A 16,221-nucleotide genomic window follows, 5' to 3' on the forward strand; every position below is an offset into this window, starting at 1 on the left:
ATTAGGGGTTAATAATTGAAGGTAGGTGTCGGCGATGTTAGGGAGGGCAGATTAGGGGTTAATACTATTTATGATAGGGTTAGTGAGGCGGATTAGGGGTTAATAACTTTATTATAGTAGCGCTCAGGTCCGCTCGGCAGATTAGGGGTTAATAAGTGTAGGTAGGTGTCGGCGACGTTGTGGGGGGCAGATTAGGGGTTAATAAATATAACATAGGGCTCGGCGATGTTAGGGGTAGCAGATTAGGGGTACATAGGGATAACGTAGGTGGCGGCGATTTGCGGTCGGAAGATTAGGGGTTAATTATTTTAAGTAGTTTGCGGCGACGTTGTGGGGGGCAAGTTAGGGGTTAATAGATATAATACAGGGGTCGGCGGTGTTAGGGGCAGCAGATTAGGGGTACATAAGTATAACGTAGGTGGCGGTCGGCAGATTAGGGGTTAAAAATTTTAATCGAGTGGCGGCGATGTGGGGGGACCTCGGTTTAGGGGTACATAGGTAGTTTATGGGTGTTAGTGTACTTTAGGGTACAGTAGTTAAGAGCTTTATAAACCGGCGTTAGCCAGAAAGCTCTTAACTCCTGCTATTTTCAGGCGGCTGGAATCTTGTCGTTAGAGCTCTAACGCTCACTGCAGAAACGACTCTAAATACCAGCGTTAGAAAGATCCCATTGAAAAGATAGGATACGCAAATGGCGTAGGGGGATCTGCGGTATGGAAAAGTCGCGGCTGAAAAGTGAGCGTTAGACCCTTTAATCACTGACTCCAAATACCAGCGGGCGCCCAAAACCAGCGTTAGGAGCCTCTAACGCTGGTTTTGACGGCTACCGCCGAACTCTAAATCTAGGCCTATGTGAGTTAATTTACTGTATAAGATTTTATGTGTTATTTTCAGGTATGTCTGCTGGGTAAATTTTCTTTTTGTCTTTCAGTAGGAAATATGTATAACACTAGTATGCATAGGTTGTTTGCTGGGATCCCCCCAGATTTGAATTCTACAAATATGTTAACACAAGATATATGATGTTTTATTGCATCACTAAGCCTGATTTACTATTAGCGATAATGGGTATTCCTGTATTCTATAAGATTTTACATGTCACCCACAAGTATATCAGCTGGGTAAATTTTTCCTGTGTATCTTAGTAGAAAATGTGTAAAACCCTAGCATGTTTTTTTTTTCTGTCGGTTATTGTGATTTTTACAAATCTGCATTCCACAATTATGTTGACGTAAATGTTTGATGTTTTCTAACATACCTCAATAAAAAAATTTGATTTAAAAAAAATAAAAAATAAAAAAATGAATCCTCAAAAATACAACTTGCCTAATAATTCTGCACTCCCTGTATATATATATCTACACAAACCAAGACACTCTATATTATTTGTTTTAAGTTATGTTATAATTTATAAATGATTATTATTCAATATGTAAATTACACTCACCCCACTGGAATATCACCAACATTTTCAATACCAAACATATCATCCAGCCGAACTGCATATGAAATGCCAGTTGAGACAATGAGCTACAGGAAACACAATAATAAGACTTTTATCAGCAGTACAAGTGTACTCCATTTTGATACATGACTTGTTCATTTCCTTTAATATTCTGTGTGATCTGAAAGGGCTGAGTTTTGACAGTGACCCCACCCCCAGTACACCTGATTGGTTAATCTGATAAATCAGAATAAGCTAAAACAATAATAATATGGGGAAACCCAAACTAGCCCCAGACAATAGAGACTCTAGTGATAAAACTTTCTTTTGTGAGTCAGACAGAGCAAACCATTTTTAAATAGATTCCAATTTAATTGTATTATTATCAAATTTGCTTTGTTCCCATGATATTCTATGTTAAAGAGATACCTAGTAGAGAGGGGTCAGGTGCTCTTGCAAATAGATAACAATCTTGTAAAACTGCTGTCATATAGTACTCCAGAAATGTGCACGCTCCTGACCTTTTTTTAACAAAAGATACCAAGAGAATGAAGAACATGTGATAATAGAATTAAATTAGAAGATCGTATGCTCTATCTGATTCATGAAAATAAAATGTGGGTTTTATGTTCTTTTAATTGTAGCTGGGCTAAATCAAAGGTAAATATAGCTGCTTTCTGGGGGTGCTAGGCCATTAGTGTGGAGCCAAGATGAGTCAATAGGGCCAATCTATCAAGGGCCAAATAGCCCCTGATACCCCTGTTTCCACGTGAGCCTTCAGACTTGCCGTAAACAGCAGTTATGGAGCAACCGTCTTAAGCCCGCTGCTCCTTAACTGGTCCGCCGCCCCGGAGGCTGCGGACATCAATCCGCCCGATTGTGTATGATCGGGTGGATTGACACCCCCTGCTAGCAGCCAATTGGCCGTGAATCTGCAGGGGGCGGCATTGCACAAGCAGTTCACTAGAACTTCTTGTGCAATGTTGAATGCCGATAGCGTATGCTATAGTATCATGTCCGCCAGACTTTAATAAATCAGCACCATAATTGGGTCACAGTTAAGGTTTATTGGGGTCGGAACCAGTTCATAATTGTAGATACATAAAAACAATTTGATTTTAATACACCTGTACAACTGCAGCTGCTATAAATAATGATGCACAATTCACCAATATGTTCTTTAGAGTTTCTGTATTTTTTTTGATGAATTGTATAGTTGCATCTTTCTTTTGAATTCCTATAATGTGCTGCAAACATAGTGATGCTGAGATATTAGACCAGGTGGGCAACTTGCAAGAGTCATTTCAGTAAAACACACACAATAACAGTTTTGTTAGCTGAACCCTCAGAGACTTACCATTATCAGCTCTATGGGAATCGGCATCACAAACTTAGATGCCAGTCTTTCATTTAAATATTTCACGACCAAGAGAATTGTAGTGGCAATAAGACTGGTGACTATGGTGCCAATGTTCGTCTGCGTGATTCTGGAGAACAGTTTTATTAAGGTCTGAAGACAAAACAATATTTATTTGTGTTAATAAATCTTCTTCTATTAGTTTGAAAGCAAAGATTCAGGAGAGAAGCAAACTGGAACTCTGGAAGCTCTCGGGGACATGCATGTTTAATATAAGCTAAAGGGCTTTAGTTTACAGAAAGAATGGCGTGTCAGTGGAATAGACATCAAGTAAAAATTCTTTATCTATGGATTAGGTTCATATAAGTTTAAGAGTTGGTGAAAAATCTAACAAGTGAGATTTTAAAGGGACATGAAAGCCAATTTTTTTCTTTCAAGAGTTAGGTAGAATATACAATTTTAAACAACTTTCAGTTTACTTTATTATCACATTAGCTTCATTCTCTTGGTATCATTTGTTGAAGGAGCATCAATGCACTACTGTTTTCTAACTGAACACATGGGTGAGCCAATGACAATTAGTATATATATGCAGCCACCAATCAGCAGCTAGAACCTAGGTTATTTGCTGCTCCAGAGCTTTCCTAGATAAACCTTTCAGCAAAGGATAACAAGAGAAGGAAGCAAATTAAATAATAGAAGTAGATTGGAAAGTTGTTTAAAATTGTATGCTCTGTCTAAATCATGAGTGTCTAATTGTGACTTTACTGTCCCTTTAATTCATTTGTGGGAAACAGTAGATTAGCTGTGCAGAGCAGCTGGTATAGTCAAATATTACATTAAAGGGACATAAAGACCACAATTTCTCTTTCATGATTCAGATAGCGAATACAATTTTAAAAAGCTTTCCAATTTACTTATATTATCAAATTTGTAATTCGTTCTCATGTTTTTCTTTGTTGAAGAGATATCTAGGTAGGCAGCGTGCACTTGTCTGGGGCATTACATGACAGGAAATAGTGCTGCCATCTAGTGCTCTTGCTAATGTATAACATTGTTGCAAAACTGCTGCCATATAGTGCTGCAGACACATGCACGCTCCTGAGCTTACATTCCTTATTTACAACAAAGAATAACAAGAAAACAAAGAAAATGCGATAGTAAAAGTAAATTGGAAAGTTGTTTAAAATTTTGTTTTATCTGAGTCATGAAAATAAAAAGGTTTTATGTCCCTTTAAAGGGTATGGACGTAGTCTTTAAATGAATGACCTATGTGAATAATGAGCGTTTCATTTTGACTTCTGTGTCAGTATACGGCTTTCACATATTGGTTGATTGTGCTACATCATTGATGTTAGCGCTAAAATCTCAGTATAGTTGGCGTAGCTGCCACAAGGGTTAAACGCACAGCTCACTAGGGATTCAGAATTGAGAGTAACAATATATATTTCTCTTGTAAGGTGTATCCAGTCCACGGATCATCCATTACTTGTGGGATATTCTCCTTCCCAACAGGAAGCTGCAAGAGGATCACCCACAGCAGAGCTGTCTATATAGCTCCTCCCCTAACTGCCAACCCCCAGTCATTCTCTTGCAGCTCTCGACAAGGGAAGTAGCTAGAGAGATGTGGTGACTTAGTGTAGTTTATCTTCAATGAAAAGTTTGTTATTTTTAAATGGTACCGGAGTTGTACTGTTTTTACCTCAGGCAGAAATTAGAAGAAGTGTTTTGCCTGAGGTTTTTGATGATCTTAGCAGGTTGTAACTAAAATCCACTGCTGTTCTCACACATAACTGAAGAATATGGGAAAAGTTCAGCTGGGGGAACGGCCTGCAGAATGAACTGCCTTGAGGTATGTTCAGTATATTTTTTTCTAGAGAGATGATAAGAAGTCTAGAAAATGCTGACAGTGCCTGATATATTTGAGGTAAGCCTGATTGCAGTGATTTAATAATGACTGGCATCATACTTGCAGTAAAGGGTAATTTTCATGTTACTTGCTCTTATGGCTTAGTATGTTAAACGTTTACAAGATATAAGGAACGTTTTTTACTAAGGGTGATAAATCTTTCTTTGGGGCCTAGTTTTTCAACATGGCTGTTATTTGACTCCTAAGAGTAGTTTTTTAGGCCCTCTGACTCTAATTGCGCAGTATTTTTTACACTCAGAGACATCCAGCTTCCCTGAAGGAGTCCCCTGACATATTGGACCTCTGTAAAGGGTTTTTTTGACTACAAAAGTCGTTTTATGGGAAGGTAGGAGCCACAGTAGAGCTGTGGCAGTTTGCCTGTGACTGTTATAACGGTTTCACCGTTTTTTTTGCTCTAGGAAAAATACAGAGCTCTCTGACGCTTTAGTAGCTATGTCTGATATCCCCTCACAATATGCAGAAGCTGAGGAAGGAGAGCTTCTATCTGTGGGTGATTTTTCTGACTCAGGGAAGATACTTCAACCTGATTCTGATATGTCTACATTTAAATTTAAGCTTGAACACCTCCGCGTGTTGCTCAGGGAGGTTTTAGCTACTCTGGATGACTGTGACACCATTATAGTCCCAGAGAAATTGTCTAGATTGGATAAATACTACGCAGTGCCTGTTTACACTGATGTTTTTCCAATACCTAAGAGGTTTTCAGAAATTATTACTAAGGAATGGGATAGACCAGGTGTACCGTTCTCTCCCCCTCCTGTTTTTAAAAAGATGTTTCCCATAGATGCCGCTACACGGGACTTGTGGTAAATGGTCCCTAAGGTGGAGGGAGCAGTCTCTACCCTAGCTAAGCGTACAACTATCCCCGTTGAGGACAGTTGTGCTTTCCTAGATCCAATGGATAAAAAGTTAGAGGGTTACCTTGAGAAAATGTTTATTCAACAGGGTTTTATTCTCCAGCCCCTTGCATGCATTGCCCCTGTCACTGCTGCTGCGGCCTTCTGGTTTGAGTCTCTGGAAGAGGCTCTACAGGTAGAAACCCCATTGGATGATATACTTGACAAGCTTAAAGCTCTTAAGCTAGCCAATTCATTTGTTTCTGACGCCGTTGTTCATTTAACCAAACTAACGGCTAAGAGCTCAGGTTTGGCTATTCAAGCGCGTAGGGCGTTATGGCTTAAATCCTGGTCAGCTGACGTTACTTCAAAGTCTAAGCTTCTCAACATTCCCTTCAAGGGGCAGACCCTATTCGGGCCCAAACTGAAGGAGATCATTTCTGATATTACTGGAGGAAAAGGTCACGCCCTTCCTCAGGATAGGTCCAACAAATTAATGACCAAACAGACTAATTTTCGTGCCTTTCGAAACTTCAAGAGTGGCGCAGCTTTAACTTCCTCTAATACAAAACAAGAGGGAAATTTTGCCCAGTCCAAGCCGGTCTGGAGACCTAACCAGGCTTGGAACAAAGGAAAGCAGGACAAAAAGCCTGCTGCTGCCTCTAAGACAGCATGAAAGATCAGCCCCCGATCCGGTAACGGATCTAGTAAGGGGCAGACTTTCTCTCTTTGCCCAGGCTTGGGCAAGAGATGTCCAGGATCCCTGGGCGTTGAAAATTGTGTCCCAGGGATATCTTCTGGACTTCAAAGCTTCTTCCCCAAAAGGAAGATTTCATCTCTCACAATTATCTGCAAACCAGATAAAGAGAGAGGCATTCTTACACTGTGTTCAAGACCTCCTAGTTATGGGAGTGATCCATCCAGTTCCAAAGGAGGAACAGGGGCAAGGCCTCTATTTGAATCTGTTTGTGGTTCCCAAGAAAGAGGGAACCTTCAGACCAATCTTAGATCTCAAGATCCTAAACAAATTTCTCAGGGTCCCATCCTTCAAGATGGAGACTATTTGAACCATCCTACCTATGATCCAGGAGGGTCAATATATGACTACCGTGGACTTAAAGTATGCTTATCTTCACATTCCGATACACAGAGATCATCATCGGTTTCTCAGGTTCGCCTTCCTAGACAGGCATTACCAGTTTGTGGCTCTTCCCTTTGGGTTAGCTACGGCACCAAGAATCTTTACGAAGGTTCTGGGGTCACTCTTGGCGGTCCTAAGGCCGCGGGGTATAGCAGTAGCCCCTTACCTAGACGACATTCTGATACAGGCGTCGAATTTTCAAATCGCCATGTCCCATACAGACATTGTTCTGGCATTCCTGAGGTCTCATGGGTGGAAAGTGAACAAAGAAAAGAGTTCTCTATCCCCTCTCACAAGAGTTTCCTTCCTAGGAACTCTGATAGATTCTGTAGAAATGAAGATTTACCTGACAGAGGCCAGGTTGTCAAAACTTCTAAATTCCTGCCGTGTTCTTTATTCTACTTTTCGCCCTTCAGTGGCTCAGTGTATGGAAGTAATCGGCTTAATGGTAGCGGCAATGGACATAGTGCCGTTTGCCCGCCTACATCTCAGACCGCTGCAACTCTGCATGCTCAGTCAGTGGAATGGGGATTACACAGATTTGTCCCCTCTACTAAATCTGGATCAAGAGACCAGGGATTCTCTTCTCTGGTGGCTATCTCGGTCCCTAAGGTGGAGGGAGCAGTCTCTACCCTAGCTAAGCGTACAACTATCCCCATTGAGGACAGTTGTGCTTTCCTAGATCCAATGGATAAAAAGTTAGAGGGTTACCTTAAGAAAATGTTTATTCAACAGGTTTTTATTCTCCAGCCCCTTGCATGCATTGCCCCTGTCACTGCTGCTGCGGCCTTCTGGTTTGAGTCTCTGGAAGAGGCTCTACAGGTAGAAACCCCATTGGATGATATACTTGACAAGCTTAAAGCTCTTAAGCTAGCCAATTCATTTGTTTCTGACGCCGTTGTTCATTTAACCAAACTAACGGCTAAGAACTCAGGTTTTGCTATTCAAGCGCGTAGGGCGTTATGGCTTAAATCCTGGTCAGCTGACGTTACTTAAAAGTCTAAGCTTCTCAACATTCCCTTCAAGGGGCAGACCCTATTCGGGCCCGAACTGAAGGAGATCATTTCTGATATTACTGGAGGAAAAGGTCACGCCCTTCCTCAGGATAGGTCCAACAAATTAAGGACCAAACAGACTAATTTTCGTGCCTTTCGAAACTTCAAGAGTGGCGCAGCTTCAACTTCCTCTAATACAAAACAAGAGGGAAATTTTGCCCAGTCCAAGCCGGTCTGGAGACCTAACCAGGCTTGGAACAAAGGAAAGCAGGCCAAAAAGCCTGCTGCTGCCTCTAAGACAGCATGAAAGATCAGCCCCCGATCCGGTAACGGATCTAGTAGGGGGCAGACTTTCTCTCTTTGCCCAGGCTTGGGCAAGAGATGTCCAGGATCCCTGGGCGTTGGAAATTGTGTCCCAGGGATATCTTTTGGACTTCAAAGCTTCTTCCCCAAAAGGAAGATTTCATCTCTCACAATTATCTGCAAACCAGATAAAGAGAGAGGCATTCTTACACAGTGTTCAAGACCTCCTAGTTATGGGAGTGATCCACCCAGTTCCAAAGGAGGAACAGGGGCAAGGCTTCTATTCGAATCTGTTTGTGGTTCCCAAGAAAGAGGGAACCTTCAGACCAATCTTAGATCTCAAGATCCTAAACAAATTTCTCAGGGTCCCATCCTTCAAGATGGAGACTATTTGAACCATCCTACCTATGATCCAGGAGGGTCAATATATGACTACCATGGACTTAAAGGATGCTTATCTTCACATTCCGATACACAGAGATCATCAACGGTTTCTCAGGTTCCCCTTCCTAGACAGGCATTACCAGTTTGTGGCTCTTCCCTTTGGGTTAGCTACGGCACCAAGAATCTTTACGAAGGTTCTGGGGTCACTCTTGGCGGTCCTAAGGCCGCGGGGTATAGCAGTAGCCCCTTACCTAGATGACATTCTGATACAGGCGTCGAATTTTCAAATCGCCAGGTCCCATACGGACATTGTTCTGGCATTCCTAAGGTCTCATGGGTGGAAAGTGAATGAAGAAAAGAGTTCTCTATCCCCTCTCACAAGAGTTTCCTTCCTAGGAACTCTGATAGATTCTGTAGAAATGAAGATTTACCTGACAGAGGCCAGGTTGTCAAAACTTCTAAATTCCTGCCATGTTCTTTATTCTACTTCTCGCCCTTCAGTGGCTCAGTGTATGGAAGTAATCGGCTTAATGGTAGCGGCAATGGACATAGTGCCGTTTGCCCGCCTACATCTCAGACCGCTGCAACTCTGCATGCTCAGTCAGTGGAATGGGGATTACACAGATTTGTCCCCTCTACTAAATCTGGATCAAGAGACCAGGGATTCTCTTCTCTGGTGGCTATCTCGGTCCCTAAGGTGGAGGGAGCAGTCTCTACCCTAGCTAAGCGTACAACTATCCCCATTGAGGACAGTTGTGCTTTCCTAGATCCAATGGATAAAAAGTTAGAGGGTTACCTTAAGAAAATGTTTATTCAACAGGTTTTTATTCTCCAGCCCCTTGCATGCATTGCCCCTGTCACTGCTGCTGCGGCCTTCTGGTTTGAGTCTCTGGAAGAGGCTCTACAGGTAGAAACCCCATTGGATGATATACTTGACAAGCTTAAAGCTCTTAAGCTAGCCAATTCATTTGTTTCTGACGCCGTTGTTCATTTAACCAAACTAACGGCTAAGAACTCAGGTTTTGCTATTCAAGCGCGTAGGGCGTTATGGCTTAAATCCTGGTCAGCTGACGTTACTTAAAAGTCTAAGCTTCTCAACATTCCCTTCAAGGGGCAGACCCTATTCGGGCCCGAACTGAAGGAGATCATTTCTGATATTACTGGAGGAAAAGGTCACGCCCTTCCTCAGGATAGGTCCAACAAATTAAGGACCAAACAGACTAATTTTCGTGCCTTTCGAAACTTCAAGAGTGGCGCAGCTTCAACTTCCTCTAATACAAAACAAGAGGGAAATTTTGCCCAGTCCAAGCCGGTCTGGAGACCTAACCAGGCTTGGAACAAAGGAAAGCAGGCCAAAAAGCCTGCTGCTGCCTCTAAGACAGCATGAAAGATCAGCCCCCGATCCGGTAACGGATCTAGTAGGGGGCAGACTTTTTCTCTTTGCCCAGGCTTGGGCAAGAGATGTCCAGGATCCCTGGGCGTTGGAAATTGTGTCCCAGGGATATCTTTTGGACTTCAAAGCTTCTTCCCCAAAAGGAAGATTTCATCTCTCACAATTATCTGCAAACCAGATAAAGAGAGAGGCATTCTTACACAGTGTTCAAGACCTCCTAGTTATGGGAGTGATCCACCCAGTTCCAAAGGAGGAACAGGGGCAAGGCTTCTATTCGAATCTGTTTGTGGTTCCCAAGAAAGAGGGAACCTTCAGACCAATCTTAGATCTCAAGATCCTAAACAAATTTCTCAGGGTCCCATCCTTCAAGATGGAGACTATTTGAACCATCCTACCTATGATCCAGGAGGGTCAATATATGACTACCGTGGACTTAAAGGATGCTTATCTTCACATTCCGATACACAGAGATCATCAACGGTTTCTCAGGTTCCCCTTCCTAGACAGGCATTACCAGTTTGTGGCTCTTCCCTTTGGGTTAGCTACGGCACCAAGAATCTTTACGAAGGTTCTGGGGTCACTCTTGGCGGTCCTAAGGCCGCGGGGTATAGCAGTAGCCCCTTACCTAGATGACATTCTGATACAGGCGTCGAATTTTCAAATCACCAGGTCCCATACGGACATTGTTCTGGCATTCCTAAGGTCTCATGGGTGGAAAGTGAATGAAGAAAAGAGTTCTCTATCCCCTCTCACAAGAGTTTCCTTCCTAGGAACTCTGATAGATTCTGTAGAAATGAAGATTTACCTGACAGAGGCCAGGTTGTCAAAACTTCTAAATTCCTGCCATGTTCTTTATTCTACTTCTCGCCCTTCAGTGGCTCAGTGTATGGAAGTAATCGGCTTAATGGTAGCGGCAATGGACATAGTGCCGTTTGCCCGCCTACATCTCAGACCGCTGCAACTCTGCATGCTCAGTCAGTGGAATGGGGATTACACAGATTTGTCCCCTCTACTAAATCTGGATCAAGAGACCAGGGATTCTCTTCTCTGGTGGCTATCTCGGTCCCTAAGGTGGAGGGAGCAGTCTCTACCCTAGCTAAGCGTACAACTATCCCCATTGAGGACAGTTGTGCTTTCCTAGATCCAATGGATAAAAAGTTAGAGGGTTACCTTAAGAAAATGTTTATTCAACAGGTTTTTATTCTCCAGCCCCTTGCATGCATTGCCCCTGTCACTGCTGCTGCGGCCTTCTGGTTTGAGTCTCTGGAAGAGGCTCTACAGGTAGAAACCCCATTGGATGATATACTTGACAAGCTTAAAGCTCTTAAGCTAGCCAATTCATTTGTTTCTGACGCCGTTGTTCATTTAACCAAACTAACGGCTAAGAACTCAGGTTTTGCTATTCAAGCGCGTAGGGCGTTATGGCTTAAATCCTGGTCAGCTGACGTTACTTAAAAGTCTAAGCTTCTCAACATTCCCTTCAAGGGGCAGACCCTATTCGGGCCCGAACTGAAGGAGATCATTTCTGATATTACTGGAGGAAAAGGTCACGCCCTTCCTCAGGATAGGTCCAACAAATTAAGGACCAAACAGACTAATTTTCGTGCCTTTCGAAACTTCAAGAGTGGCGCAGCTTCAACTTCCTCTAATACAAAACAAGAGGGAAATTTTGCCCAGTCCAAGCCGGTCTGGAGACCTAACCAGGCTTGGAACAAAGGAAAGCAGGCCAAAAAGCCTGCTGCTGCCTCTAAGACAGCATGAAAGATCAGCCCCCGATCCGGTAACGGATCTAGTAGGGGGCAGACTTTTTCTCTTTGCCCAGGCTTGGGCAAGAGATGTCCAGGATCCCTGGGCGTTGGAAATTGTGTCCCAGGGATATCTTTTGGACTTCAAAGCTTCTTCCCCAAAAGGAAGATTTCATCTCTCACAATTATCTGCAAACCAGATAAAGAGAGAGGCATTCTTACACAGTGTTCAAGACCTCCTAGTTATGGGAGTGATCCACCCAGTTCCAAAGGAGGAACAGGGGCAAGGCTTCTATTCGAATCTGTTTGTGGTTCCCAAGAAAGAGGGAACCTTCAGACCAATCTTAGATCTCAAGATCCTAAACAAATTTCTCAGGGTCCCATCCTTCAAGATGGAGACTATTTGAACCATCCTACCTATGATCCAGGAGGGTCAATATATGACTACCGTGGACTTAAAGGATGCTTATCTTCACATTCCGATACACAGAGATCATCAACGGTTTCTCAGGTTCCCCTTCCTAGACAGGCATTACCAGTTTGTGGCTCTTCCCTTTGGGTTAGCTACGGCACCAAGAATCTTTACGAAGGTTCTGGGGTCACTCTTGGCGGTCCTAAGGCCGCGGGGTATAGCAGTAGCCCCTTACCTAGATGACATTCTGATACAGGCGTCGAATTTTCAAATCACCAGGTCCCATACGGACATTGTTCTGGCATTCCTAAGGTCTCATGGGTGGAAAGTGAATGAAGAAAAGAGTTCTCTATCCCCTCTCACAAGAGTTTCCTTCCTAGGAACTCTGATAGATTCTGTAGAAATGAAGATTTACCTGACAGAGGCCAGGTTGTCAAAACTTCTAAATTCCTGCCATGTTCTTTATTCTACTTCTCGCCCTTCAGTGGCTCAGTGTATGGAAGTAATCGGCTTAATGGTAGCGGCAATGGACATAGTGCCGTTTGCCCGCCTACATCTCAGACCGCTGCAACTCTGCATGCTCAGTCAGTGGAATGGGGATTACACAGATTTGTCCCCTCTACTAAATCTGGATCAAGAGACCAGGAATTCTCTTCTCTGGTGGCTATCTCGGGTCCATCTGTCCAAGGGTATGACCTTCCCGCAGGCCAGATTGGACAATAGTAACAACAGATGTCAGCCTTCTGGGCTGGGGTGCAGTCTGGAACTCCCTGAAGGCTCAGGGCTCGTGGACTCAGGAGGAGGCACTCCTTCCGATAAACATTCTGGAACTAAGAGCGATATTCAATGCTCTTCAGGCTTAGCCTCAGCTTGCTGCGGTCAGGTTCATCAGATTTCAGTCGGACAACATCACGACTGTAGCTTACATCAACCATCAAGGGGGAACAAGGAGTTCCCTAGCAATGTTGGAGGTTCTATGGGCAGAGGTTCACTCTTGCCATCTATCAGCTATCCATATCCCAGGAGTAGAGAACTGGGAGGCGGATTTTCTAAGTCAACAGACTTTTCATCCGGGGGAGTGGGAACTCCATCCAGAGATATTTGCACAGTTGATTTAACTTTGGGGCAAACCAGAACTGGATCTCATGGCATCTCATCAGAACGCCAAGCTTCCTTGTTACGGATCCAGGTCCATGGATCCCAAGGCAGCACTGATAGATGCTCTAGCAGTGCCTTGGTCCTTCAACCTGGCTTATGTGTTTCCAACGTTTCCTCTGCTCCCTCGTCTGATTGCCAAGATCAAGCAGGAGAGAGCTTCGGTGATTTTGATAGCACCTGCGTGGCCACGCAGGACTTGGTATGCAGATCTGATGGACATGTCATCCTTTCCACCATGGACTCTGCCGCTGAGACAGGACCTTCTACTTCAGGGTCCTTTCAACCATCCAAATCTAATTTCTCTGCGTCTGACTGCTTGGAGATTGAACGCTTGATTTTATCAAAGCGTGGTTTCTCTGAGTCGGTCATTGATACCTTAATACAGGCGCGATAGCCTGTCACCAGGAAAATCTATCATAAGATATGGTGTAAATATCTTCATTGGTGTGAATCCAAGGGTTACTCATGGAGTAAAGTCAGGATTCCTAGTATATTATCCTTTCTCCAAGAAGGATTGGAGAAGGGTTTGTCAGCTAGTTCCTTAAAGGGACAGATTTCTCCTCTGTCTATTCTTTTGCACAAACGTCTGGCTGAGGTTCCAGATGTTCAGGCGTTTTGTCAGGCTCTGGTTAGAATCAAGCTTGTGTGTAAACCTGTTGCTCCGCCATGGAGTTTAAATTTAGTTCTTAAAGTTCTTCAAGGGGTTCTGTTTGAACCTTTGCATTCCATAGATGTTAAGCTCTTATCTTGGAAAGTTCTGTTTTTAGTAGCTATCTCCTCGGCTCAAAGAGTTTCGGAGTTATCTGCTTTACAATGTGATTCCCCTTTTCTTCTGTTATGTGTGATCAGTCCACGGGTCATCATTACTTCTGGGATATAACTCCTCCCCAACAGGAAATGCAAGAGGATTCACCCAGCAGAGCTGCATATAGCTCCTCCCCTCTACGTCACTCCCAGTCATTCTCTTGCACCCAACGACTAGATAGGATGTGTGAGAGGACTATGATTCCATTCAACTCCCGTCAGTAGCTCAATGCATGGAGGTGATCGGCTTAATGGTAGCAGCAATGGACATAGTACCCTTTGCACGTCTACATCTCAGACCGCTGCAATTGTGCATGCTGAGTCAGTGGAATGGGGATTACTCAGACTTGTCCCCTACTCTGAATCTGGATCAAGAGACCAGAAACTCTCTTCTATGGTGGCTTTCTCGGCCACATCTGTCCAGGGGGATGCCATTCAGCAGGCCGGACTGGACAATTGTAACAACAGACGCCAGCCTACTAGGTTGGGGCGCTGTCTGGAATTCTCTGAAGGCTCAGGGACAATGGAATCAGGAGGAAAGTCTCCTGCCAATAAACATTCTGGAATTGAGAGCAGTTCTCAATGCCCTTCTGGCTTGGCCCCAGTTAAAAACTCGGGGGTTCATCAGGTTTCAGTCGGACAACATCACGACTGTAGCTTACATCAACCATCAAGGAGGGACAAGAAGCTCCCTAGCAATGATGGAAGTATCAAAGATAATTCGCTGGGCAGAGTCTCACTCTTGCCACCTGTCAGCAATCCACATCCCGGGAGTGGAGAACTGGGAGGCGGATTTCTTGAGTCGCCAGACTTTTCATCCGGGGGAGTGGGAACTTCATCCGGAGGTCTTTGCCCAAATACTTCGAAGTTGGGGCAAACCAGAGATAGATCTCATGGCGTCTCGCCAGAACGCCAAACTTCCTCGCTACGGGTCCAGATCCAGGAATCCGGGAGCGGTTCTGATAGATGCTTTGACAGCACCTTGGAACTTCGGGATGGCTTATGTGTTTCCACCCTTCCCGCTGCTTCCTCGATTGATTGCCAAAATCAAACAGGAGAGAGCATCAGTGATTCTAATAGTGCCTGCATGGCCACGCAGGACTTGGTATGCAGATCTAGTGGACATGTCATCCTGTCCGCCTTGGTCTCTACCTCTAAGACAGGACCTTCTGATACAGGGTCCATTCAAACATCAAAATCTAACTTCTCTGAAGCTGACTGCTTGGAAATTGAACGCTTGATTTTATCAAAACGTGGTTTTTCTGAGTCGGTTATTGATACCCTGATACAGGCTAGGAAGCCTGTTACCAGAAGGATTTACCATAAGATGTGGCGTAAATACCTATACTGGTGCGAATCCAAAGGTTACTCCTGGAGTAAGGTTAGGATTCCTAGGATATTGTCCTTTCTACAAGAAGGTTTAGAAAAGGGTTTATCGGCTAGTTAATTAAAGGGACAGATCTCAGCTCTGTCCATCTTGTTACACAGGCGTCTGTCAGAAAATCCAGACGTCCAGGCCTTTTGTCAGGCTTTAGCTAGGATCAAGCCTGTGTTTAAAACTGTTGCTCCGCCATGGAGTTTAAACCTTGTTCTTAACGTTCTACAAGGAGTTCCGTTTGAACCCCTTCATTCCATTGATATAAAGTTGTTATCTTGGAAAGTGTTATTTTTAATGGCTATTTCTTCGGCTCGGAGAGTCTCTGAGTTATCAGCTTTACATTGTGATTCTCCTTATTTGATTTTTCATTCAGATAAGGTAGTTCTGCGTACAAAACCTGGGTTCTTACCTAAGGTAGTCACTAACAGGAACATCAATCAAGAGATCGTGGTGCCTTCCCTGTGCCCGAATCCTTCTTCAAAGAAGGAACGTCTTCTACACAATCTGGATGTAGTTCGTGCCCTCAAGTTCTACTTGCAGGCAACTAAGGATTTTCGGCAAACGTCTTCCCTGTTTGTCGTGTACTCTGGTCAGAGGAGAGGTCATAAGGCTTCGGCTACCTCTCTCTCCTTCTGGCTTCGTAGCATAATTCGTTTAGCCTATGAGACTGCTGGACAGCAGCCTCCTGAAAGAATTACAGCTCATTCTACTAGAGCTGTGGCTTCCACTTGGGCCTTTAAGAATGAGGCCTCTGTTGAACAGATTTGCAAGGCTGCAACTTGGTCTTCGCTTCATACTTTTTCCAAATTTTACAAATTTGACACTTTTGCTTCTTCGGAGGCTATTTTTGGGAGAAAGGTTCTTCAGGCAGTGGTTCCTTCTGTATAATGAGCCTGCCTATCCCTCCCGTCATCCGTGTACTTTTGCTTTGGTATTGGTAT

At 43.9% G+C, this 16,221-nt stretch overlaps 1 protein-coding gene across 1 annotated transcript in view; it reads right to left on the reverse strand.

Moving 5' to 3' along the window:
- The window catches only part of SLC26A6 (solute carrier family 26 member 6), a 156,995-nt gene that overhangs the window by 110,707 nt on the left and 30,067 nt on the right, over nt 1-16,221 (reverse strand). Inside the window, exons 6-7 of the mRNA XM_053688958.1 lie at nt 2,802-2,954; nt 1,448-1,530 (exon numbers count right to left, since the gene is read on the reverse strand). Of these exons, the coding sequence (XP_053544933.1) occupies nt 1,448-1,530; nt 2,802-2,954 (236 nt within the window). The remainder of the gene's footprint in view (nt 1-1,447; nt 1,531-2,801; nt 2,955-16,221) is intronic.

Source organism: Bombina bombina, chromosome 7 (genome assembly GCF_027579735.1).
Source record: "Bombina bombina isolate aBomBom1 chromosome 7, aBomBom1.pri, whole genome shotgun sequence".
NCBI lineage: Eukaryota > Metazoa > Chordata > Amphibia > Anura > Bombinatoridae > Bombina > Bombina bombina.